General features: G+C 41.0%; 1 protein-coding gene across 1 annotated transcript in view; it reads right to left on the bottom strand.

Moving 5' to 3' along the window:
- Positions 1-19,535, bottom strand: part of yeats2 (YEATS domain containing 2) — a 28,356-nt gene extending 8,821 nt beyond the window's left edge. Inside the window, exons 1-19 of the mRNA XM_085389102.1 lie at positions 19,343-19,535; positions 18,843-18,948; positions 18,624-18,721; positions 18,385-18,477; positions 17,467-17,700; positions 17,265-17,383; positions 15,682-15,843; positions 14,301-14,412; positions 12,740-12,784; positions 12,484-12,652; positions 12,014-12,256; positions 11,198-11,365; positions 10,169-10,260; positions 9,224-9,412; positions 8,890-9,115; positions 7,979-8,137; positions 6,845-6,972; positions 5,002-5,148; positions 2,018-2,197 (exon numbers count right to left, since the gene is read on the bottom strand). Of these exons, the coding sequence (XP_085245228.1) occupies positions 2,018-2,197; positions 5,002-5,148; positions 6,845-6,972; positions 7,979-8,137; positions 8,890-9,115; positions 9,224-9,412; positions 10,169-10,260; positions 11,198-11,365; positions 12,014-12,256; positions 12,484-12,652; positions 12,740-12,784; positions 14,301-14,412; positions 15,682-15,843; positions 17,265-17,383; positions 17,467-17,700; positions 18,385-18,477; positions 18,624-18,721; positions 18,843-18,942 (2,664 nt within the window). The 5' untranslated portion in view covers positions 18,943-18,948; positions 19,343-19,535. The remainder of the gene's footprint in view (positions 1-2,017; positions 2,198-5,001; positions 5,149-6,844; positions 6,973-7,978; positions 8,138-8,889; positions 9,116-9,223; positions 9,413-10,168; positions 10,261-11,197; positions 11,366-12,013; positions 12,257-12,483; positions 12,653-12,739; positions 12,785-14,300; positions 14,413-15,681; positions 15,844-17,264; positions 17,384-17,466; positions 17,701-18,384; positions 18,478-18,623; positions 18,722-18,842; positions 18,949-19,342) is intronic.
- Positions 19,536-24,680: the final 5,145 nt, after the last annotated feature.

The following is a 24,680-nucleotide window of genomic DNA, read 5'->3' as shown; positions in this document are numbered from 1 at the left end:
AGCAGATGGATCAATGGTATTAATTTGAAAATCCTATGTTCCCTCATTCTCAAATTATCGTGTTCACAGAGATGGTTGTTCATGCCACCGCTCGCCTGCCCACTCCAATGCGTGGGGCTAACTGAAGACCAAGCAGACCACCAAATCTGGAGGATCTTGAGAGATTCATCAAAGAGGAATGGGCTGGGATTGCTCAGGAGGACTTGAGTTTGGATTTCAAAGCTAAAACAAGTGACTGCAGGCTGTTATCCAGTCACAACTGACCATTAGCATCAGTGTGGCTGAGAATTTTGACCCTGGTAATTTTTAATTTTCGGTGAAATAATTTTCTTTCTGTGCACAAAATAAAATAATGTAAGCATCCAAAAAATAAAACTAGGATGTTAAAAATTCCTTCCAGCTGTGTTAGAAAAATAAATACATTTTCAAAGGGAGGCTAATAATTGTGTCCTCATCTGTACGTGGGTATGAAATCCAGCGTAATTAAAAACAGCATAACTAGCTTGCAACCATAAAAGAAATGCTTACAGCTCTTTGGTTTAATGTAGAGCTGGGCGATAGAACGATAACGATATGTATCGCGATATAACTTTTACTCGATAGAGAAATTAAGCTATCGCGATAGACCTCGCCGCTCTTGTCCTCTTAAAAAAAAAAAAAAAAAAAAAAAAAAAAAAAAAAAAAAAGGTCAGCCGATCCAAATTCAGTAGCGCAGAGCTGAACCAATCACAGCCGCAGCGTCACGTCGTGTGACTTGCTACGCACAGCACAAGTGCCAAGCCGCACGTGTGTTTGTTTGGGAAGCAGCCAGCGGGTAATGGAGGAAATGAGTGTGCCGACTAGAAAAATCAACCGAGCGTGACCGAAGAGAAAACCGATGATGGTTCCAATGCCGGAGAGATTGTCGAACGGAAGAGCCAAAGAAGTTCCGTAGTGTGAAGGTATTTCGGCTATTTCAAGTCTGACAAAAAACAGAGTAGCGTGCACTGTAAATTGTGCTGAAAGCAAGTCTGGAAATACAATAAACTGGTGCATGCGTCACACTGTGCGCCGCGTTATTGTTTCGGTGAAATGAATTTCTACAATACTGTTACTGTTAATTCTACTCTCTGCAGTGTTTAAATGCTTACATATACACACAGTTACTGTCCCTCCACACATACGACTCGGTTCTGCTTCTATGCCGCAGCTTTGTTTACTTTTTCCCACCGAGGCTTCTAGACTTCTGATTGGCCAACATTTCTGCACGGTTAGGAATCTAGCGCCACCTGCTGCTTTGGCATGTTCATAGCAGCGTTTTCCTTCATTTCTGCCTTTATGTGTGGACGGGATTATTTTTTTAAAACGAAAACGGAAAATCTCAGTTTTCAAAAATACCCGTGTACGTGTGGACGTAGCCTCAGTCTCTGACTGGAAGCGCTAATTCGTCATTCGGCTTTTGTCAGACTAAAGTAACTGTTAAAACTGTTTGAAAAGCTAAGCTATACAACAAGGAGAGATTGAGAATTTCCTTTTAGTTCTCAGTTTATTTGATATTGACAAAAGTTAGTCAGTTTTGTCTGTTCTTCTGTAAAACAAACTAAGATTTATTTTTAGAATTAATATTTTGTTTCTAAGTGGAATTGACAATTTAGTCTGTTTCGTTTGTTCTATTTTGAAACTTAAACGCTTTAGCGGCTGCCTTTTGTGTAGTTTGCAATATTTGCCTTTATTTATCTGAAAAAGTCTCATGTTCCTTAAGTACATCTACCCTGTTGAACTTATTATGGGAAATAAATATTTAAAAACAAGCTGCTGATTATTTCACATTTTACTTGTGAGCAACGGCACATTTAAATCTTACAAATATAGTTATTTGGCTTATATCGTGATAGATATCGTTATCGCCTGAAATGAAAAAAACATATCGTGATATGAAAAAATCTCATATCGCCCAGCTCTAGTTTAATGTGACTCTTACATAGGGACATCTGCCATGCAGAATAAAAGGGATGTAAATAAAAGCTGTGAAACTCGCCTGTTGTTGGCTCGCACTGCTGACAGAGCCAGGCGTGGAGCTAGCAGCGGTGATGACTCCACCTGTCATCCTTAACGTGGTGGTGCCCGGCTTGGACAAGTGGCCTGCTCCTGCTGCCGTTACTGTTTTAACTGAGCCGTCAGGCAACTTCACCTGTGCACCCTGGGAGCTGCCCACCACCTGTCAATTAGAGGACGAGCAATTACCCACTTAGAACATCAGCAGCAGCAGCCCACGTGCAGCATGCTGAAGTTGTCAAGGAGGCATGAGGTGAAAACTCACAATCTATCAAAAGAAAAAAGATTTAAACTCTGACAAACATACACACATAGACTTTTTTCTTTATTTCCACAGTAGCCATGTTGCCAGTAAATAGTAAGGAATCACTTTTACATTTGTTACCAATGATATTATTGAGTTTTGCACTGTTCAGGAGCAGCACACCAATGTAATACAACAATGTAATTATTGTATTTATAGACCATTTCATATGAAAATGAAAATGGAAGCCATTTTTTAAATCAGAAAAAAACCCTGTAAAATAACTAACACTACACCAGTCTGACTAAAACTCTGAAGTCAGCAGTTTCATTTCTTAGTGTTTACCCAAGTGAAAACTATGATAATGTTATATAAAGTGAGACTGATTAAAATGCATGAGGGGACTTGTCCACCTCCAGCTCAGCAGCACATGGGAGAATCAGGTGCTTGCACCAGCAGCACCCTGGACAGGTCTTTCACTGTTGCAGCTCGTTTAAATTGTGAGTGGAACCAATGGAAAACTAACTACACTCATATGTAGTGTTTGAGTGCCATCTTTGAATAATATGTTTTTGTTTTCCAATCTGTGTTTCAGAGTTAAGATGTAATACCAGATCTAATAACCATGAACAGCATAAAACATGGACGTGGCTTCGCAGTTGGAAAAATTAAGCCAGTGAGGAAGTACATTCAACCTGCAGTGTATCTAAAAGCCACCAGATGGCGATAGCTGTGGTTGCAGAAACACCTCTGGAGCTACAGAAGTCTATGGGAAAGCCTTCTGTCTTGACCTCTAACCACTTTCTTGATGAGTTTATGGACTCAGTTACAGTTTACAATGAATAAAAAAAGTCTTGATCAAACTATGTTTTGAAAAAGAGCATTATTTCTTTAGGTATGTTCATTGGCTTATGACATCAATTGGACCTGCCCCTCCTCATCACTTTTTTTTTTTTAACCAAGATGAAACCAAGTGAAAATGCTGATCTTGTTTCTTCCAAACAAAACTTCAAAAACCAGAGGATGACCACTTGGTAGCTACATCCACCGTTTATACTGTTTCTTGTTGGATCTGTGTTGGATCTATGTCTGGAGATGTTATATAAACTTTAACTTAAAATTAAAATTAAGATGGCGCAATACCTTAAACAGAAAAAAGTCTGTGTCAAGCACAAATTATGTTTTCTCTTAAGCACCTTAAAATCAGCCTAGGATAATAACCACATATGTCATTGGTGATTAATTTACATTGATTAAAGAGGGCGACACGATCTGTACAGATGGTCCCTGTTGGTATTTAAGAAAATTGTAAAAAGCTTGATAACATTTTCATTTAATTAATTTTCAAAAATATAAAATATAATTTAAATAAATATCAATTTTCAAAACACAGCCAACACAGACACAGATTTTAAAAAAGACGTCACATTAAAACAAACTGGCACGTGGATAAAATAGTTTAACTCTAGTCCAAACAATAAAAAAATAGTAAATAGTACAGCTGACAACAATGTTACATAAGTTGTTATTTTGAGCCTAACGCTCTCACACAAGACTAAATATGGTAACAAATAGATCTGGTTGAATGGTCATTTCAAAAATTGTCTGACAGTGTTTTAAAGATTAAACTCCAATAAAACTGCAAATTTTATTGCCAGTAAGAATGTGCCATGAGCCCGGGGCCAGTGTGCATCTATTACACGTTGGTTTTACATCTTTAGACAGTTTAGAAAGTTTTACTTTGGAGAATTAAGGCGATGCAACGACTTAAACTGAGTCTAGCACAAATTAGACTAATGTAATGCTGAAGTAATACGTGGAGAGACATGATCCGCACATAGCTTGCAGCCTGTATAACGTTACTTAGGTGGTCAAATTCGTTTGTGGAGTGTGGCTAATGTTAGCAGAGCTAGCAACAACAGCCTTCTTATCCTGTACAAAGATGTGGTTATCCTCTGGCCGAGTCCTGTTATGCCAGTTTATTCTGACACAGGCTTCATATAACCGTCTATTTTATAGAACTACTGCAGTCCTGCTGGATAACACCTTGCTTGATAACTACAATTACATGGTGTTGTACATTTATAAAACTGAAAAAGAAATTTAGCTGAGTGGGCCATATTTCTGTTGCAAGGGCAGCATTGTTTAAACGCTGAGTATGCAGTGACATTTCTAGTAACAATTATACTTCTCTAATACACTATCGTGAAATGAGCATGCCCCTCTAACAATGTGCAAAATACAACTTTCAGTGTGTGGATGACAGATCGTGAACTGTGTTATGAAATTATATTCCCAGCACAACACTAATCCATATACTTCCAAATGAAAAAGAAAAGACCTCTGAAGATATTTCATTGTCAAAGAAAATACAAAAGCATTTCCACCACAAAATCTGAGATTTGGCAGGACGGTCATAATTTAGTGGTCAAATGAGGGAGGCAATCAGTGAAGTAACATACAGCAATGCATAAAAATAAAGAAGAGAAGAAGAATGAATATTTCATTAAGAATATTAAAGAGGAAAATGACTGCAGAGCAGGAACAAAAGAGCTGGCAAACCCCACACGAGTCCTACTATCACAGAACTGGAAGACCCAAAAGACAAGCCTGTGTCGAAATCAGACTGTCAAAGAAACAACTAAGAAACACAGAAGCAGTAGTAACTACAGCAGCATTTGTGTTACACACTGAACAGCTTACAGTAAACTCTCCACACTGACCTGAGCCAAGATGGCTGCCTTCTGTCCAGCTGTCACTCTAATAGCCTGCTGGCTAGCAGTTGCAGGAGATGATGCAGCATGACCTGCCGAACCGGAACTCCCCTGCTTCCCCGAACCTTGTGCGGGCTGACCGACCAGAAACGTACCCTGAGAAAACAGAACAAGAATGACTAAAGTGCAGCTCTAATGACACACAGTCAGGTCCAAGAGTTTTTGGACAATGATTTTTGTTTAATTTTGCCTCTGTACGCCAGCACTGTGGATTTTAAATCAGTGTGTGACTGTACAGATTATCAGCTTTAATTCAAGGAGCTTAAAAGTCCCGCTTTAACTGTTTAGGATTTACAGGCATTTTTATACAAAGTGCACCACATTCAAATGCTGAAAATTAAAATATGTTCCAGTGTAACGCTTGTTTTCAATGACTGGATGACATTTTTTGCAGTCAGAAGTCTAGAACACCTGGACATTTACTGCAGCCATCTTTTTACCTTTAGTTTTAAATTAAATAACTGAAAAGCTTGTTCTATAAATAATAAATATTTATTCTTCGTTGCCTTGAGATACTCTTAGGTTGCTTTTGCAGTATTCTTTAGGTCATTATCCATTTTCTCTGTGGAGCACCGGCCATCTGTTTTGCAAATTCCTATATTTTTTGACTTACTACCCATGAGTCTGGTTCACATTGGTCTCAAGTTTTCCCCCCAGAAGTAGGCGGGCTCTTTCAGGTGTTTTCTGACACAGTCCAATACAATTTCATTGCCTGGACTCAACTCCACAAATTTTATATGTTTAATTCATCATGAAATAACTAAGGACATTAACTAGGCATCATCTGGCCATAAAACTATCTGTTAGCCTCTCTCTCTGTACCTCTGTATTTGAACCATGACACCAAGAGAAATTCCTTGTTTGTGTACAAACTTTGCAGTAAACGTGATGCTGATTCTGTCAGTCCAGTTACTTTTGAGCACCTTTTTAGTGGTGAACGGCTGTAATTCTTTGACAGTTCATGCATATACGGCAAAACATAATGCAAAAGCAACTCAAGAATTTCTCGAGGCAAAGACCAGGGATATTCTTCAGTAAACAGGCCAGTCACCTATTTCAACCAACAAAGTGTTCAGTTACTGGATACAAACAGGCACACAAAATCAGTCACTACAGTGGTGTAACTACTAAAAACAAAATTTGTCTTTGTCTAAAATCTTACAGACTTATTGTATTCAAAGGCCATAAAAACTGGTTTCAGGTCAGCCTAGTAAACCCACACAGGATCAGCCAGGCTTAATATATCACCAATATTAGACTTTAAATTACATACAGTACAAGGTTACATGATGTGCACAGTATGACTATTTTAAGCAGTACAATGCTTCCATTACATTTTAATTTTTTATAACATAATAGCTACGGAAAATTCAATTAGCCCTCTAGGTCAATTGATCCTCTAGGTCCTAATTAGAATGTGGGAGTGCGCCGGCTCTTTGGCTCATAAGAGAGACTGACATGAAATTTTACAGAAAAAAAAGATGGCTCTTGAAGAATGATCATTATTAGGAAAGCAGGACCCAGTGTCTATGTGGAAATTTGAAACCTCTGCGCGTGCACACACACACACACACACACACACACACACACACACACACACACACACACACACACACACACACACACACACACACACACACACACACACACACACACACTCTAATTAAGAACAGGTCAGTCAAATATGAACACTCTAATAAGCAAAGATGAGATACATACAGAGCCACAAATTATGTTGTGCCAGTGTGTGACTGCATTTGTCGTTAGTAAAGGAAAAAGTGGGTCTACCCACCTGTGGGGTCTGTTTAAGGATATAAGATGTGTAGGAGAGGTTGGAAGGTAGATTGCTTGAAGAGGAAGAGGAGGAGGAGTTGTGAGAGCCCCCAGAGACCGCTGATGAGCTGTTCTGGGACTGCTGACCTAAATTACAGAAATCCACATAGATCAGTCTCATTTCATATGAAAAATCCAGAGTATCAGTGCTGCCATTTCAAAGAAGGGCAAAGGCACGATTGTGAAGCAGAGCAGGGCAGTGCAATGTTGGCTTACTGCTGTGAAAATCCAAATGTCTTTAAGCAGAAAAACAGATGACTGTAACTGACTCACTGTCCAGCAGCAGCCAATATCTGTAACTGGCACTAACATGCCTCAAGTTGTAGAGTCACTTCAGAAGTGGATTTCTTTTTCCAAACTTTATGACGAGCTGGAAGCCAAAATATTTTTTAATACAGATGTCTACAACTTGGAGGCATGGATGAAAATGTCGCAGTGAAAGGTTTTTGCCTGGGATGCTGACCCCAAATACTGAGCTGCCAACAAAATCAAGCATTGTTTTCAGTTTCTATCAACACTGTTGAGTAAGCTACCCGCTCCAGGCAAATGCCTATTTCTAACACCTAGTAATTTATGACATTATACACCTGCTAGAAAATGTTGTGCAGCTTCACATGTTGCAGGTTTTCTTGCATATTAAATACCCACATACTGTAATCCACAGAGACTGTCCTGGAAACCATATTTAAGTGGTAAAGCTATACTTTGGGATATTAAACTTAGAATAATTATTCTACATTAATTCATGAAATACACTATAATCTTGCAGGTCCTTGCAATATAAAACATGACAACGCTAACCTGCATTTTCCATTTTGCTGCTACAAAGATACACTGTCACAGAGTTCTATTAAAACATGGTGACACATCCAACAAAGATTGACTACAAGCAGTTTAAACAAACAAACCCTTTGCTTGGTCTTAATAAACATGAATAGGATTGAGAAAAGCATGTGACTAAAACACTGACACAAAAGGAGCAATACCATGTCAATGGAAACTGATATGGGTTTTTTAAACAGTGGCTGTATAAAAATATTATTTACTATTATTATTATATATATTTAATAATATAGGACGCAACATGTCTCACTTCCACTGGAGGCCCGGAGGATTGCTCCCTGTGGGATGAGGAGCAGCTTTCCTTTCCCCGAGGGGTTCTTGCTGTTGGTGGTCAGGTAGAGTTTGGTACCTGGTGGCAAATTGGCCAGATTGGCTAAGTTGTTGGCTGGCAGCTGAAGTGTAGCCATCACTAGGAACAAACACAGAATAAAAGAAATAATAATGATCACTCACTCAGCTCTAAAACTGCAAACATTTTAAATAAAGAAGATGATATTAATATAGGGTAGAGACACATTGTTTCTAAATGTAATTCAACTATTAAAAAAAGGAAAAAGAAAAAACACACAACCAAAAAAAACTAAACAAAAAACAAAAAAACATTGATGACCCCATTGAAGTGTTCCCCCACCTCAGAGTCAAAGTTAAACCCAGAGCAGAACAGAGTGTGAATGCTTGTCTGTGTCTCTGTGTTATCCCTGTGACAGACTGCCGACCTGTCCAACTTGAATAACTCCCTTTCTCCCTATGACAGCTGAGAAAGGCTGCAGCACCCCAGTGACCCTGAACTGAATAAGCAGTTAAGAAAATGGATGAATGGATGGAGTTGGCATGTCACCAGAATCCTTTAATACCAAACTTGTCACAGTGAAAACATGACAATACTTTTCACTATTGTAGCATCATTCGTTTTTGATACAGCAGGCACTGTTATACAGAAATCAACTAGGTTACGATGTAATGTAATGTTGTGTTTGAGTGCATGGGGCAACCATTCTGTCATTCGGGGGGTATTTCATACTGTGGTTTTAAATTGGGGATCAAAGATCATGTAATTCTACTAACAGCCAGGATGGGATTTGAAATTGTAACAACAACTTGGGCTGCTATAAAATGAAACTGTTCTTTTATGTGTGTGTGCGAGTGTATTTAATCTCTGACCTCCACTCTTGCCACCTGAACCACCAGCCGCCTTGGTACCCTGGTGTCCAGAAATGCCACTGGCTCCACTGACGATGGCTTTAGCAACTCCCTGAGCCAAAACCTGCTTTCCACTCATCACCTTGGAGACAGAAGGGTTGCCCTTGGCAACCAGAATTTGTCCACTGCTGATAGCAACCTGTTTGACTGAAGACTGAAGCCCTGAGCTAACAGGAATACCCAACATCTAGAAGAAAGAGAAGAAACTATTTTTTTTAAATGACTGTGGCCACACACATACGTATTTATCATTGCAGGTTTGCGTCTGTGCAGGTTTGTCTGGGTGACAACTGACCTTGCTACTAGTGGCCCCTGTCCCTCCACCAGTCTGTTTCTGGGCCGACATGGAGATCATGTGACCCCCCTTCACTGCGACAAACTGGTGTCCTGCTGTAGCGCTAGCTTGCTGTTGCTGACTGGTTACTGTGGAAACCATCGGCTGTTGCTGTGTTGAAACTTCCCCTGGCTCTTGCTTGATAATAACCTGCACGGGAAACATGGAGAGAGGGACTCGAAACACAACTCCACACTGCTTTGAAACCACAGCGGGTTCATAATGCAGCTGCTATATATCAGTTACCAATTACATTGTCTGGTTAAAAGAAAACATCACATAAATGATTAATACAATGCACTCTGACTGTAAAGAAAGATCTGATTATTCTTTTTTCAGCAGGCTGCAGTGCTGCAAGAAAAGATGTTACTTAAAACAGATTTCGTAAAATCAGCATCATCATTTATTCATCGGGTCCATGTTTTGATATTCCCCATATGTCCTCATCTGGGGTGCCTTTCAGTGTGAGAGCAGATGTCTGTAGTTTACAACAGAGAAAACTAAAGAATCTGAACCAATCAGAGCTCCAATGTGATAAAACAGGAATTTTAGGCCAGATCATATTTCGCTCATTGTGGACAATAAAGGGATCATTAGCATGTGCGAGTAGGATGACATTAAAGCAAGCTAATGACACATTTTGCGTGAAAAAGAACTGTGCAATTCTCTCTGCAAAGCTCCCCCTCCCCCATCCTCAGAACTATGTCCTATTTAAATAGCTGCCAAGGCACTCACAGCTGCTGAAGATAGCACCCTGGCTTACTATTAATATCACACTGCTTTGTTAATGTTGCTTTAAACACAAATAATACAAGGACTGTCTTCATAGTTAGAGGACAGGGCAGTAAAAATGGATAATGTTTGTCACGTTTAAGGTTGTAACCCAGTAAGGCTCTACCAACTCACCTTCATCCCTGAGGACAGGAAGGTGCCAGTGTGAACTTTAGGTGCTGGGGAGCGAGTGCCCTGAGTGGCAGACTGTTTAGTGGATGGGCTTCCTGTGGAATAATTAACAAACATACAAACACAATAAGTCACAGCACAGATGAGGGTGAGGATTCACCACCCTTCCTGTCAGCTTTTCGAGAGATATCGAGGCCACTGTGGTGCCAGGTGACTGTTTCCTCTCAGGGTTGACTGACTCGCAGAGCTGAGCCCCACCAGAGTTTTGTTCCTTACTCACTGCATTAAAATCTGTTTTACTGCAGGACTGGTGAATCAGCCAAAACACCCACATCTATCTCATCCACTTTGATAAAACATAATTTAAGAACACTCTAACCTTGTTGCCGAATCTGGGTGAGCAGTGCATTTGTGAAGGAAGTGTAGGAGTGGCTGAGTGGGTGTGAGACGGCAATCTACAGGAAAGAGCTCCTAAGTGGAATATGACCTGATGCTGGTGCTGAGAGGAAGTAAACACAATGACTATCATCATGCAAGATGATTGCTTGATGATGCGCAAAATGCTCAGATGGCAATAAAACTCATCTTTTTATGGGGACTTACACACACACATCACATAGAGAGGAAAAAACTGTTTGGAGTGCAGGGTCTTCTCGAATAGCCCCCTAATCTGGCCATGAAACACATTGACTCAGTTACCATGGTAACCTCTCCTTTAGCAACCATCCTGCTGGCTCACCACACGTCATAATTTAGGAGTGCAGGTAGGGAGAAAGAAAACAGCAAAGAGGGAATACATAATGTTAGAAAGTAGACTTTAAAGGGATTAAAGAGGGAAAAAAGTGCAAAGAGAGAAACAAAGAGAACAGAGAAGTCTGAAGGGCACTGTTCATCGTCTGTCCTGCTATAAAGCGGATTTTTCACAGCCATTTTTATATCCCATGTGGGCGGCTCAGACACCGCTTCTCAATTTTGCTCCAGGTCCACTTCCGATTTCAAGCAGCACTTTAACACTGAGTAAGAGAAGTGTACCTGTGGAGGCAGCGGATGAGGAAGCCATGCCGATAACCTGGCCCGGTTTGTCAACAATGATATAAGGATTGTTGAGCACAGAGGATGAGCTCTGCTTGCAATGGACAGGGGTGGAGGTCGTGGGTGTGCGGGGCAGCGGGGAGTGGCTGGGTGTGGAGATGGGTGACCCTGTGGGGGAGGAAGTAGGGCAGTTATTGTATGAGTAATTCTCTTGGACTTAATTTTTTATGAAACTTATTTTTTCTCATTTTTAAAAGGGGCTCTGAAATATGTTATCGAAAGATAAAATTCATGTCACATGACCTTTTTGCCACTGTTTCCATTCTCTGTGTTTTGTTTACAGTTGCCTTTACAGACATTCGAAACTATAATCAGCAGTTTTCCAAATCTGAATTAAAACATAATGGCGGTTTTCTATTTTTATGTACTTTGTTTGGCTAATGCAAGAAATATGCGCCTGTGGGAACACAAAAGAAGCTTTTGTCAACCCCTACTGAGCAGTACTGCATCTTCCTAACAATGAATGTATTCATACCAACTTCACTAAGCTGAGAATCAGTGTCAGTGCTGGGAAACAATATGTTGAAATTACAAGCAAATGGAAAAATAATGTCATCAAACTTCAATGTCAGTGAGGCGTTTGCTGTCAACACTTCTTAGTGATTTACAAATTTCACCTCAACAAAACCTGAAATAAAGAAGTTATAATCACAGGGCATCTTTATTGTGTAAACTTAGACCATCTTATTTATGATGAATTGGATTCTTTAGAAACAATTTGACAATTTTACAAGGACAGTGGGTGGAGACACGTACCTGAAACTATTTTACAGCTCATTGTGATTGGTTGGAATGATTTCCCAGGAGACTCAGCAGGACTGGGTGGTTGTCCTTGGGGAACAATCTTGCAGCTTGCTGTGATAGGCTGGAAGGCAGAGTTGCCATGGGAACCCAGAGTGACTCTGTCACCGGCCTTGGGCCGTGTTGGAGTGTGTTCACCAGCAGCAAGGCCTGCGCTATGAACACCTGCAGGCCTCCCCGACTCTGTCTTTATGAAAACTGCAGATGGAAGAACAATTTTTATTGAACATCATCTGGTTTTGATAATAAGCTGACATAAAATGATTGTAAGGCCAAGAAACCACTGAAAACTGGTTTATTCTGGTTTAGTTTTATGGAGAGAAAATAAACAATCCTACTTTTCTGTTAAGCAGTCCAGTATATACACACCCTCAGGTACATGATCCCTATTATTTTAAATGTGCAAAAATAATCTGCTGGTGTACCTTTGTCTACACTGGAGTCATGTGACACAGGAGAACTACAGCGTCCATAAGTCTGGGCCAGAGAGGCAGTCAAAGTGGGGCTGGCTGCTCTGTGAGTCACCTTGGAGGAAGAAGGCTGAGGGATGTAGTCTTCCCCAAGAGAATCCCTGTGAAGCTCCACATCAACCACCTGGAACAAATATAAATCAACGTCAGAGTGAAGCTCTGAAGGGAAAAAAAGTCATAGCAAGAAACAAAGTGAACATTTCTAACTCACTGTTTCTACCCCGAGCGTCTGCAGTCCAGTGTATGTTCGGTCGAGCTGTAGGAAAACAGAAGAAAGGATATAGACAGCAAAGTTATGCAGCAGAGTTACTGAACTGTATAAACACATTTTAGTGCAATATACTATGATTACTTATTTGTTTAAGAAATGTCAACATCTAATTACTCTGAAATCAAACTGGACTATATCACTATGCATTTCTAAAAGCAATGAAAGTTCTTTAGTTTAAAAAGGCGAACGTGATTGTAATGCAGACTGAAAAAAAGATACTAGACAGGTGCTTTTCAGTGGGGCAAAAAAAGCAAGCCATAACAGGAGAAAACTTGCTGAAGCACTCAGCTATTAAAATGAAAAAATATTTAATAAAACTGGTAGAAGCTCAGCAAATAAAACCCGTTGACCCAGTTAACGTTTTAATTGATGTATTCAAGGGGTTTATCAAAAGACTTGATTGAACTGTTTAGGAAGTCCAAGGCCTTTACGGCACAAACCTTCAGCTGCTGCTTGTTTGTTGGTCTCTCTGCCTTCAGTTTTGTATTTAATAACTGTAAATTAAGCATCGTTGGGTTGAGATCAAGTGACCAACTTGGCCATTAAAAGTAATACGTTTTCTTTGCCTTGAGAAACTTGCGCTGCTTGCTCTTTTGGGTCATTATCTATTTACTCTGCAAAATGCTGTCTGGTGAGTTCTGCAGTATTTGTCTGAATGTGAGCAGAGAGCACAGCCCTGCACACAGAATGCATCCTGTTACTTCTATCAGCAGGTAATTTGGTATGCTTCAGATCATGAGTTGTTGCTCTCCTTCTCCATATTTTTCATTTCATCCACAGAACTGTTTACAGAACAGTGCAGGCTCTTTGAATTTTTTTCTAGCGGAGTCTACTCTGCACTTCTTTTTCCTGAGTATAACAACTGGTTTTCAGCTTGTTGTAAACCCTACATGCATGTCTTGATTTTAGATGCTGAAAATGATACACCTACCTCCTCAAGAGTTTTACTTTCTTATGTTATATTGTTATCATGTAACAATGATGTCAACATGCAAATCAGTTCACCACCTTTAAATTATAGATTTGGGAATTTTTGCCATCTTTCTGATTGGTTTGTTTTATTGTTGCTTTCTGCTGCTTGTCAGTCAGTTGTCCAGTTCTTTCAGAGTCTTCCTCTTTTTGAGGGACTGTGGACAAAAATGACTATTTCCTAAACTGCTAATGCAATATCTTTGGAAATCCCCTTGAGTTAAAGCTGATAGTCTGCACTTCAATCACACACTGACTGAATTTAAATACACTGTGGTGGTGTCCAGAGGCAAAATCTGCAAATATTGTGTATTTGTCAAAAAATAAAATACTGACGTGAATGTATGTAATCCTTTTAAGTTTCCTGCCTAAATCCTGTACACTTTACACATATGTGAAATTCAGCAGTAGAAGTCAGACCCACTGGCTTGTCTACAATAGGCTCTGAAAATTGGCACAAGGAAAGACAAAGAGTCCTCATCTAACGAGAAAAGTAAAGTGAATGATGATGTGGTCTGTAAAGTATTCTGACCTTTAGCTGGTGGATGATGTCAATACGTTTGTTGCGAGGGTCTTTAAAATGGATCTGGATCCTCACAGGAAACTCACCCCAACCGCGGCGCGTTAAATGAAAGGGAGGCTCACTGAGAACAGACACATTTGAACTGCCTTATGCAACACTGTTAAAATTCAAATATAAGTCAGGATGAAAAAAATATATAGTAAAGATGAATCACTATGCCTTTATTTAAAAACCAATCTGTTTTCTAGCCTGGACCGAGTTAAGAATCTCCTAAAAATCAATGACTTGAAAAACTCACATGTTCTCCTCCTTTGAAGCTTGACATTCTCATCCCAACATAACAGACATTGATCTGACTGCAAGGGCATGTGCATGTGCCTGCGTATCATGTGTGTATTCAAGCGCAACCTATAAGTGAAGCAGGTGTTTTTTTCCACTTCACTTCATCCCTTCATCTACAGTCAGGCTGTGCTGGGAGTCAGCAGAGAGCATCAGCGTAGGGCTCACTGGGAGTGAAGGTTTGAGTTACATGGGGGGAGCTTGTGAGCTGCTGCAACAGCAACGTGAGCACTTTGTCAGTTCAAACAGCTGGGAAGCTACAGCTGAGGATAAGGACTGCTGACTGATGAGAGAGATCATTTATTCAGAAGCTGCAGGCAACCTTAAATCCTGAGCCATTTTTAGAGGGTAATGCCAACAATTAGACATTTGAAGTGCATATTTCAAGGCTACCTAACCTCTGTTGCTTGTGAATGATTGCTAAATTAAGTGTGTGATGCTCATCTATACACCTAACTGCTTTAGGCTAAGGCAAGTCTGGACCACTTAGGTGTGCCTGCTATTAGTCTTGTTGACGTTGAGTTCTGGCTGACTCGCTGTGCAGCAAATGACGTTGCCTAATGATGTGTGTACAATCTGCATAACAAATTTGTCATCTTTTAATTTTCTTAAAAGCTGTAAGATTTTGCTGAAGTGATTACTGCTTGGTAAGACAAATATTGATTTTCTACAAAGCGATGAGACTGATAGGGGTTGAATGCGCTGCATCATCAAACCTACACGAGGGGGCAGTGTTTGCTAAAAGTTGATCTAAAGGATTTTCACCGAGCTGAGAATTATTATGTAATATTGTTTGTATAATTCTTGCAGTTTTGGCAAGTGATGCTTGGAAAAAGGTGGATCAAAGGACTTATTTATCACGACAAAGTTAGAAGTAAATATTTTATCTAAGAGCTACGAAACACTGCAAGAACAAATCTTTCTTTTTGTCTTCCTTCTTCTCTTTAATTAAATTCTTTCTAACTTCTTTTATTCTGCAACATTAGTACATGAAACTGCATGACTGCTTAAAAAACATTTGAAAACACATTTCATTAAAACTGGCACAAACCTGACTTCCACGAGGTCGTTGGGTTTGTAGCTGGGATGCAGGAAAAACCAAACTTTCTTGACAAAGTGGTCGATGCTAGGTTCTCTCCTTGAGCCTCTGACGTACACCATCCACTTATGAGTAGACTGGTCATTCTCTTCCCGCTTATCAGGTGGAATGTACCTGAGAATAATAAACAAAGAAGAAAAATCTCAGAGGTAGTGAAAACATTGGATTGAGGTAATGCATAGATGGTTTACAGAAGAGTTAAACACCACCCAAGATGAAGAGCAGGAAGGTAAAGTGAGACTGAAAATGAAGGGGTGTTTTTTTCTTTAAATCTTTACAAAGTATTTGGAAAGAGGAGACAGACAAGGAGGTGCTACATGACTAATTTCAACACCGCTTTAATAATTTTCTGTCATAAAGTTTCCGTCTTAAATCAAACACCGGTTGGAAGCCTGGAGGAACTTAAAATCTCATCTGATCAAATCCTTTCTGATTAATAAACCTGTACTAAAATATTAAGTGTGCTAAAAAAATATCTCAAAGTTTTCTAAACTTAATATGCGCTTCATTGATGATGAGTATCGCTGGCACCCTTTTCCGCTCGAGTCTGTCTGTCATGCTGGAACAAAAAAAACCTCACTTTTGACGAATGGTAGGCACCCATTTGTCAAAATAAAAGCCTCATTACTATACAAAATGCAGTCACGAAACTCTACAGGTGTGTGGCTAACATGAAAATGAAGGCCAAGTTCAACAGCAGGTGTGGTCTGACCCATAAGAGCTAAAACGTTACGTAATGTACAATTAAAAAGTGAGTATCTATTTATATGGGGTCTGGGGTCAACATGCTCATGAGTATCATGGCAGGTGGGATCCCAACGTATTATTAACTGAGTGTAATTTTACCTGTGCAGTCTTGAGGAACGGAAAACTGTCCACCCAGGGGCAAAATAAATTAGGTAAAATGTATTCTCAATCTTCTTCAAGACCACACTTGCAGGAAAACTGATTTGTGGCTCATCTCTTCAGTGCACAATCATGCATGAGAAAAATTCAGCTGACTAAATAAAATAAGAAAAACCAACCCCGACTGCCACAGTTCTTCTAATGTTTAGCCAATAATGAATAAAATCAGCTCTCTTTCTACTTAATTTCTGATCCTGCACATGAACCCTAAACCAGCTGCGGTTCAAGATGGCCGATTTGTGGTATAACTGAGTGATATATGAATGATAACTGAACTTTCAAAATAAGAGACATGCAGTAGTTTATAAGCAAGTCCATCGCAGTTTGTGTTTTCCTCCAAGACTGATTAAAAATAAAAAAAAATAGACAACACTGAATGCAGGTAGGCAGCCTTTTCTATAATACCTGCCCGAAGCTTAAGTGACTTTCTTATTAAAAATTTTTACATTTCATTTATTCTCAAAATTGTGTGTTTCTGAAATTCTAAGACAAAACACCAGGCTTCCCACGTGAAGAGTATCTATTTCAACAACACTTTCTTTTCAATTCTGAGTTCTAATCTGAAAAGTGTGTTACAATGTAATTAGTCACCAAAGAAATGACAGACATTTTTTAATTTGGTTACGTACTTGGATACATTTCCTACTACGATTGTCTTCTTCACATAAAGTCTAGATGCATCGTCCCCAGTAGAGTGGTAGGTCACTCTCTGCTCTGCGCCTGCAGACGATGGTACACCGAATGTGTCCTACGGCAACAACAACGGCAATGCTTTTATTAACCGATCATCAAACAGTCAAGAACTCCACAATTTCTGCCAGGTGAACTTACTTTGCCTGTGTTGCGTCCGGGTCTGCGCTCCTGCCTGCTGCTGTCCTCTCTCCAAGATCCTTCTCCATTCCTCTCAGCACCATCTCCTTGCTGTGAGAGAGACTCGGACTCTGATTGAACCAACGATGGAGTCTCAGAGCCCTGGTTGAGAGGGGAAGAAGAACGGGAAGGAGACTCCAGGAAGCGTCGGATGGCTGGATGGTTCAGCACAGCAGGGTCGCTCTTGGAGGTATGCTATGGGACATAGAAGAAAATTTAGGTCAATGTTTCTATATTGTACCACCACATAGAGTAGTAGACAGCTGGCTATTACCGTCTGCAATAACACCACTATAAAGTTTTATGCCCTGTGTTTATAATCCATAGTGCATGTAACAATGAGACCAGTCGGGATATGTTCAGGAGCCAATTTAGTACCTAAAAATGGAGCTACTTCAACAACCTTGAACAAAAAGACAATATTTTGCAAAATATGCAAGGAAACTGTTCCAGCTGAAGATGGAAGCCACAAATGTGTTTCACCACTTGAGGCAAATAAACACCATAAAGTACAACCAGGCTACACAGGAGGCGATACTAAGAGCTGGTGATGTGCAACCTAAATGTCAACAAAAGACTCCACCAAGCATCACTGATTCACACAGGAGGTGCACTCCAGATGACAGGAAGAGCAAAGGGGGGGGGGAGAGAAAGCTCTACCTAAGAAACAACATCTTAGGTGGAAAAGATTTTTCAGATTTACATAGTTAAGTGTAACAATTGTTCAGTTAAAGTGTTATTTTATATTTTTACTTCCCAGGGGAAACAATACCTAGGCTACTTGTGTGCCTACATTTGACTTACCGTGTACTACTACTATTGCACTACAATTTTGAGGCTGTATCATCCAACTCTGTGTGCAAATGAATGGGAATTTACCTCTGAGAGCTTTGTCAGTCCAGCACTGGCATAGTAATTAGCTACTATGCATGCCCTGAGCTTGTCCATCATCCTCCTGGCTTCATTAAGACGCTGCAAAGCAAAGAACAGTTAGCCGGCATGCTGTGTATTACACTTAAACGTGAAGAAGACCTGTAAGTTATTGTCCATGTTAAGTTTTTATGCAGTAACAAGTAAAGTAGAGTAAAACAGATTTAAAAGAAAGTATCACCGGATACCTGACTTATCACATCTATCTCATGCTCTTTGTTCTTCATCTCCAAAGAAAATTGCTCCTTGATGATGGTTTCAATCTTCTGAACTGTTGCTTCTCGAGCTGGATAAAATAGGGAATAGGGAATGAACTTATCTCCAAGACCAGGACAAAGCTGATAGCTAATTTTGACCACAACAAGCAAAGCAGGTGTACTGGCTCAGGGTTCAGAGCATGAACTTACCACTATGTTCAGCCGCCTTGTTTCTCTTACTGTTTTGGACCAGAGAAACGTCCTCATAGTCGGGATCATTGCCCTCTATCTTCCTTTTAATTCCCGACATGGCTTCCTGTAAAGAAGGGTATAATTAGAAAACGTGTAGCTAATCACTTATATGCTCTGATGTACATGATTTGCTCTGCACTTAGCACAGGATTAGCTGCATAGCAGGGAAGCTATAGATAATTGACAGCAATGCCCACAGCTAACCTCAGTACTGATTAGCCAAACAGGTATGCCAACATGGGTTAGCAGGATGTCCACTGCCTACCACGCTATTTCAAGCGTCGACCGATTGTCTAAGATTCATTTAGCACGAATGCACATCGCATTTTAGTGTGTCTCACCACCGCTATCATAAATAAACATATACATATCGTCCATACAGCCAGCAGCACTCTGACGTTAGCAACCGCTAACCTTGCTAATTTAGCTAACGTTAGCACACAGTTGTACATACATACCGGTTCAGGCTGTACAAAATGCAAATTTTCTGGAGTACTCTGTGATGTGGAGCAACGTTTCTTTGAAAGGCGTGTGTTTTTTTAATTCAACGTGAGCATATCCGTTGCGTTTTTAGTATATTCAGACCACACTCGTGTTTAGGGAATTGCTAAATCTCGAGCTCTACAAGTAAGCTAACTAAATAGTGGATAGTTAGCCTTGCAGTTTAGCCAAACAGCCACAAGGGACCGCTGTTCTACCAAATGGATTGAAAACGAGGCGTGGAATGATAGGTATTGTCACCTTTCAGAAGACTGCTTCCCTGGAAAGGATGTTTTATTGTCATGATCAAAAGCGTAACCCGTCTTACAAGCCCTTAGTAAACTAACTACTCTGACAAGATGTTGGTGAAGATGGCATGCATGCCACCCTGTCAAACCTCATTACAACTAGCCATCATGGTCTATTCTAAAGAACTTTATGGGGATTTTACTCCAGTGTTATCATTGCAGGAAGTTTTTTTTGTTTTGTTTTTTAGTGTCTGATTCAGTGGAACTCTTTGGAGGTATTGCATTACAGGGTTGAGTAACCCTTTGTATGAGCAAGCTATATTTGAACTATCATAGGCACTATTAGTCTAACATGTTTAAGCTTGTAACTGCTGTCAGGCTGCATGCCACTAATTAGAAGGCAAATAACACCAGACAAGAAGGGGATCAGTTCATCTTATTTAGCTTTAGCGGAGCTTCACACTTCATCAGACATCAGTTCCACAGTAAACATGTGATCATAAAGGCAATTAAACAGATAACCTTGTCAGGGTTATACAACATTATTTTGCTGTGCTCTTGCAATGAATTGTCCTATCACGTACACATTTCCTTTTAATGAAGCAGAGAAGAAGATCAAACAACATCCTGTTAAATTTTCTGTGGATCCGATACCAAGTAAAAACAGCACTAGTATTGTCAATACCGACATGATACTCGATACTGATACTTTAACCTTATGTTATGTGGCAGCGGAGTGTCATGATTTATAGATTAACCCCCATCAGATCATCAATTTACATATTCTAAGTACATTAATTAACAGTACAAAACACACCTTTCAGCTTTTAATGTATTTTGAAATTGGGGTTTTTTGGAGACCTGGAATTTTTTTTATTAGTCCTTTATTGATCCAGGTAAAAATCTCATTGAGATTAAAAATCTCATTTCCAAGAGAGACCTTGAGATGTGCACATGTGAATGTGTAAATGTGCCTCTAGTTGCAGTATTTTCCAGTCAACATTCAATTAATATGGGTGTCACTTTAGCTCAGTGGGTGAGCAGGTGGGCTGTGAGCGGTTCCAGCTTCATTGTTGTATCCCTTCATCCCTTCGTATGGTCTCACTTTCAGGTAGGTCTGTGTTGCTCACGTTGGTACATGGAGTTAAACCAAGCATTTTACTCAAACCAGATCAGACCTGCAACTATACCACAGAGTTGGCATCCTCAGTAATTTATGTTAGCTGCCACTCAGCTGGATAACTGACGTGACAACATGCTGCCAGAGCCAAAAACCTCACACCTCGGTATTCACCACTCATCCAACGTGTGAAACCTGCTGTGAGGACAATTAAAGTGTGGCCAGAGGGGACAGACGCAGTGCTCCAGGACAGATTTAAAAACACAGACTGGAATATGTTCACCCACACAGACCTGGACCAGTACGCCTCATCTGTACTGGATTACATCTCCAAAACCACAGACAGTGTCACCACCCAGAAACGGATCACCATGTACCCCAACCAGAAGCCTTGGATGAACCGGGATGTTCGTCTCCTCCTGAAGGCCCGCAACACTGCCTTTAGGTCAGGAGATGCACACGCCTACAGTACAGCCAGGGCTAATCTAAAGAAGGGCATCAAAAAAGCCAAACACCATTACAAAAAGAAGGTAGAAGAACACTTCTCCAACTCCAACCCCCGACGCATGTGGCAAGGACTCCAGACCATCACAGACTACAGGACCACCAAACCCTCCCCCGCATCCTCTGATGTCTCCTTCCTCAACGAGCTCAACAACTTTTATGCTCGTTTTGAGCGAGGGAACCCCACAACCACAACCAAAGCAGACGTGACGCCAGACCACCAACCTATGACTCTCTCCCCCACCGATGTAGGAGCGGTGCTGAGCAGGATCAATGTCCACAAGGCTGCAGGCCCTGATGGCATCCCCGGGCGTGTTCTCAGAGCATGTTCTGGGGAGCTTGCAGGAGTGCTCACAGACATATTCAATCTGTCCTTGGCCCACGCTGTGGTACCGGCCTGCTTCAAATCCACCTCCATCGTCCCGATACCCAAAAACTCCAACCCATCTTGCCTCAATGATTACCGCCCGGTAGCACTCACCCCCATCATCACTAAGTGCTTAGAGCGACTGGTCCTAGCACACTTCAAATCCTGTCTCCCCCCCACCCTGGACCCCCACCAATTCGCATACCGCCGGAACAGGAGCACAGAGGATGCAGTCTCCATCGCAATGCACTCTGTCCTCTCACACCTGGACAACAACAACACCTACGCCAGAATGCTGTTTATAGACTTCAGTTCAGCATTCAATACAATCCACCCCTCACAACTCATCAGGAAACTGACAGACCTGGGTATCAGTTCCCTCATCTGCAAATGGTTACTGGACTTCCTGACCAACCGCCCCCAACATGTCCGGCTGGATAACCGCTGCTCATCTACCATCACAATGAACACCGGTGTACCACAAGGCTGTGTGATGAGCCCTTTCCTCTACTCCCTCTTCACCCACGACTGCAGACCTGCTGATGGTTCCAACACCATCATTAAGTTTGCAGATGACACCACGGTGATTGGCCTCATCAGTGACAACGATGAGGCCGCCTACAGGGAGGAGGTGGATCGTCTGGCTGAGTGGTGCGACAGAAACAACCTGCTGCTTAACACCGAGAAGACCAAGGAGCTCATCGTGGACTACAGGAGGAATGCTGACCCACATCCACCCATCCACATTAAGGGGACGGCTGTGGAGCGTGTGAGCAGCTTCAAGTTCCTGGGAGTCCACATCTCCGAGGATCTCACCTGGACGACCAACTGCTCCAAGCTGGTCAAGAAGGCTCACCAGCGCCTCTTCTTCTTGAGGACTCTAAGGAAGAACCACCTGTCCTCAGACATCCTGGTGAACTTCTATCGCTGCACCATCGAGAGCATCCTGACCAACTGTATAACAGTCTGGTACGGGAACTGCTCTGCCTCGGACCGGAAGGCGTTGCAGAGGGTCGTGAAAACTGCCCAGCGCATCGCCGGAGCACCACTTCCTGCCATAAAAGACATCTACAGGAAGCGGTGTCTGAAAAGGGCTGGGAAAATCATCAAAGACCCCAGTCACCCATCGCATGGACTCTTCACCCTCCTGCCCTCTGGGAGGCGCCACAGGAGCCTCCGGACTAAGACCACCAGGTACCGGAACAGCTTCTTCCCCACAGCTGTCAGACTCCTGAACTCTGCCTCCTGACATCTGACCCACGTTAAACTCATGGACTGAACATACACACACCCACAATGGACAACTGTACCCTCAAACACAATAATAACATGGACTGAACCACCACTCACAACCACTAGCACTTTATATAGCCTCTGTAGAAACTATCTACACCCTCACTTATCTTAACTGCACTACTGTATAGCTCTGTGTAAATAATCATTCTGTACATTCGATAATCTTTAATCCTACAACTGTTTACAACTTGCATAGTTCCCATTTCTGTATAGCTGTATATCTCAGATTCTGTAAAGTTATTTATTTCATTTCATATTCTGTATAGTTTTTCATATTTATATCCTGTTCATATCCTGTACATAGCTTGTACTCACTACAGCCTGTACATACTTATAGTTATAGAATATTCACAACATACTTCATACCGTGTACATTATAACATACCATAATAGACCCATTTCTGTAATATACTCACATATCTATATTATTGCTAATATATATTGTAATATATCTATATCACTAAAGCACTTCTGGATGGATGCAAACTGCATTTCGTTGCCCTGTACCTGTGCATGTGCAATGACAATAAAGTTGAATTCTATTCTATTCTATTCTATTCTATTCTATTCTTATAATCACAGCTGATTAATGAACTGTATAGTATTATCCCGTCTGAGAATGCATGTCCCTGATGAGCTCTTTGCATATATCAGAACACAGATGTATGGGTAAGGCATGTCTTCAATTTTTCCCATAATGTTTGGGGTAAATGTAGCGAGACGGTAACAATCTCTGAGAGGATTCTTTGTGGTTTTCATTAAACCAAAGCATAATATGGAGAATATAAATCACATGAGACTTAAATAAAAAGGGCCTGATAATGAAGCATGGGTTGCTCAATCCTACTTTAAAAAGTGCGGCTGCTTTTAAACACTGTCCCCTTGTTCACCACAATGACTCATTAAAACTTCACCAGCATGATTGACTCATCCCTTGGTGAATACAGTGTCCACAGCTCTGTGGAGCAGATTGTTACAACTTGCAACAAAACCCACATGGCGCATCTCTTCTTTTGTGACATCTTCATGGATATTTGTGGGACAATAGTTGTGGTTTCGATGAAATACATAAATCACTTTGTTTCCATTCTTTTTATGGCCAGTCTGTTGTGAAAACGGATGTGCTCACGATCGCTTGATTGAGAAAATACACAACTTCTCGGGGCACATTGACTGCATGCTGCACTGACCACAAGAATCGCTTTTCATTTCAGCCTTCTGATTTCAGTGAAAACTTTACATTTTGTTTGAGAAGGGAACATAAATATCAGGACATCTTCTCTTGGAGGAGTTTTACCTCCATTGCTGGCATGAAAATGATCCACAATGAACATGTGTGAGAATTTACTTAGTGGCCACTTTCTCGGGTACGCCTGTTCAGCTGCTCATTACGTAACACAAATATCTAATCAGCCTAACATGGCAGCAAGTCACTGTGTTTTGCCATGAATGATCCGCTGAAGTTCAAGAAAGGAATAAGTAGTTCAGAAACTGCTGATCTACTGAGATTCTCCCACACAGCCATCTCTGGTGCTTACAGAGAAAGCTCCAAAAAACAAAAATATCCAGTGAGCGGCATCTCTCTGAGCAAAAAGGCCTTGTTGATGTCAGAGGGCAATGGCCATAAAGCTTGAAGATGCTGGGAAGGTAACAGTAAGTCAAAACAACACCTGTGCAGAAGAGCATCTCTGAATGAACACGCCCAACCTGGAAGTAGATGGGCTACAGCAGCAGAAGACCACACCAGGTGCCACTCCTGTCAGCTAAGAGCAGGACACTGA

This window comes from Rhamphochromis longiceps, linkage group LG18, assembly GCF_057381845.1.
Source record: "Rhamphochromis longiceps isolate RC_006_pf linkage group LG18, R_longiceps_female_GT1.1, whole genome shotgun sequence".
Classification (NCBI taxonomy): Eukaryota; Metazoa; Chordata; class Actinopteri; order Cichliformes; family Cichlidae; genus Rhamphochromis; species Rhamphochromis longiceps.
This window is presented reverse-complemented; position numbering and strand designations above follow the sequence as displayed.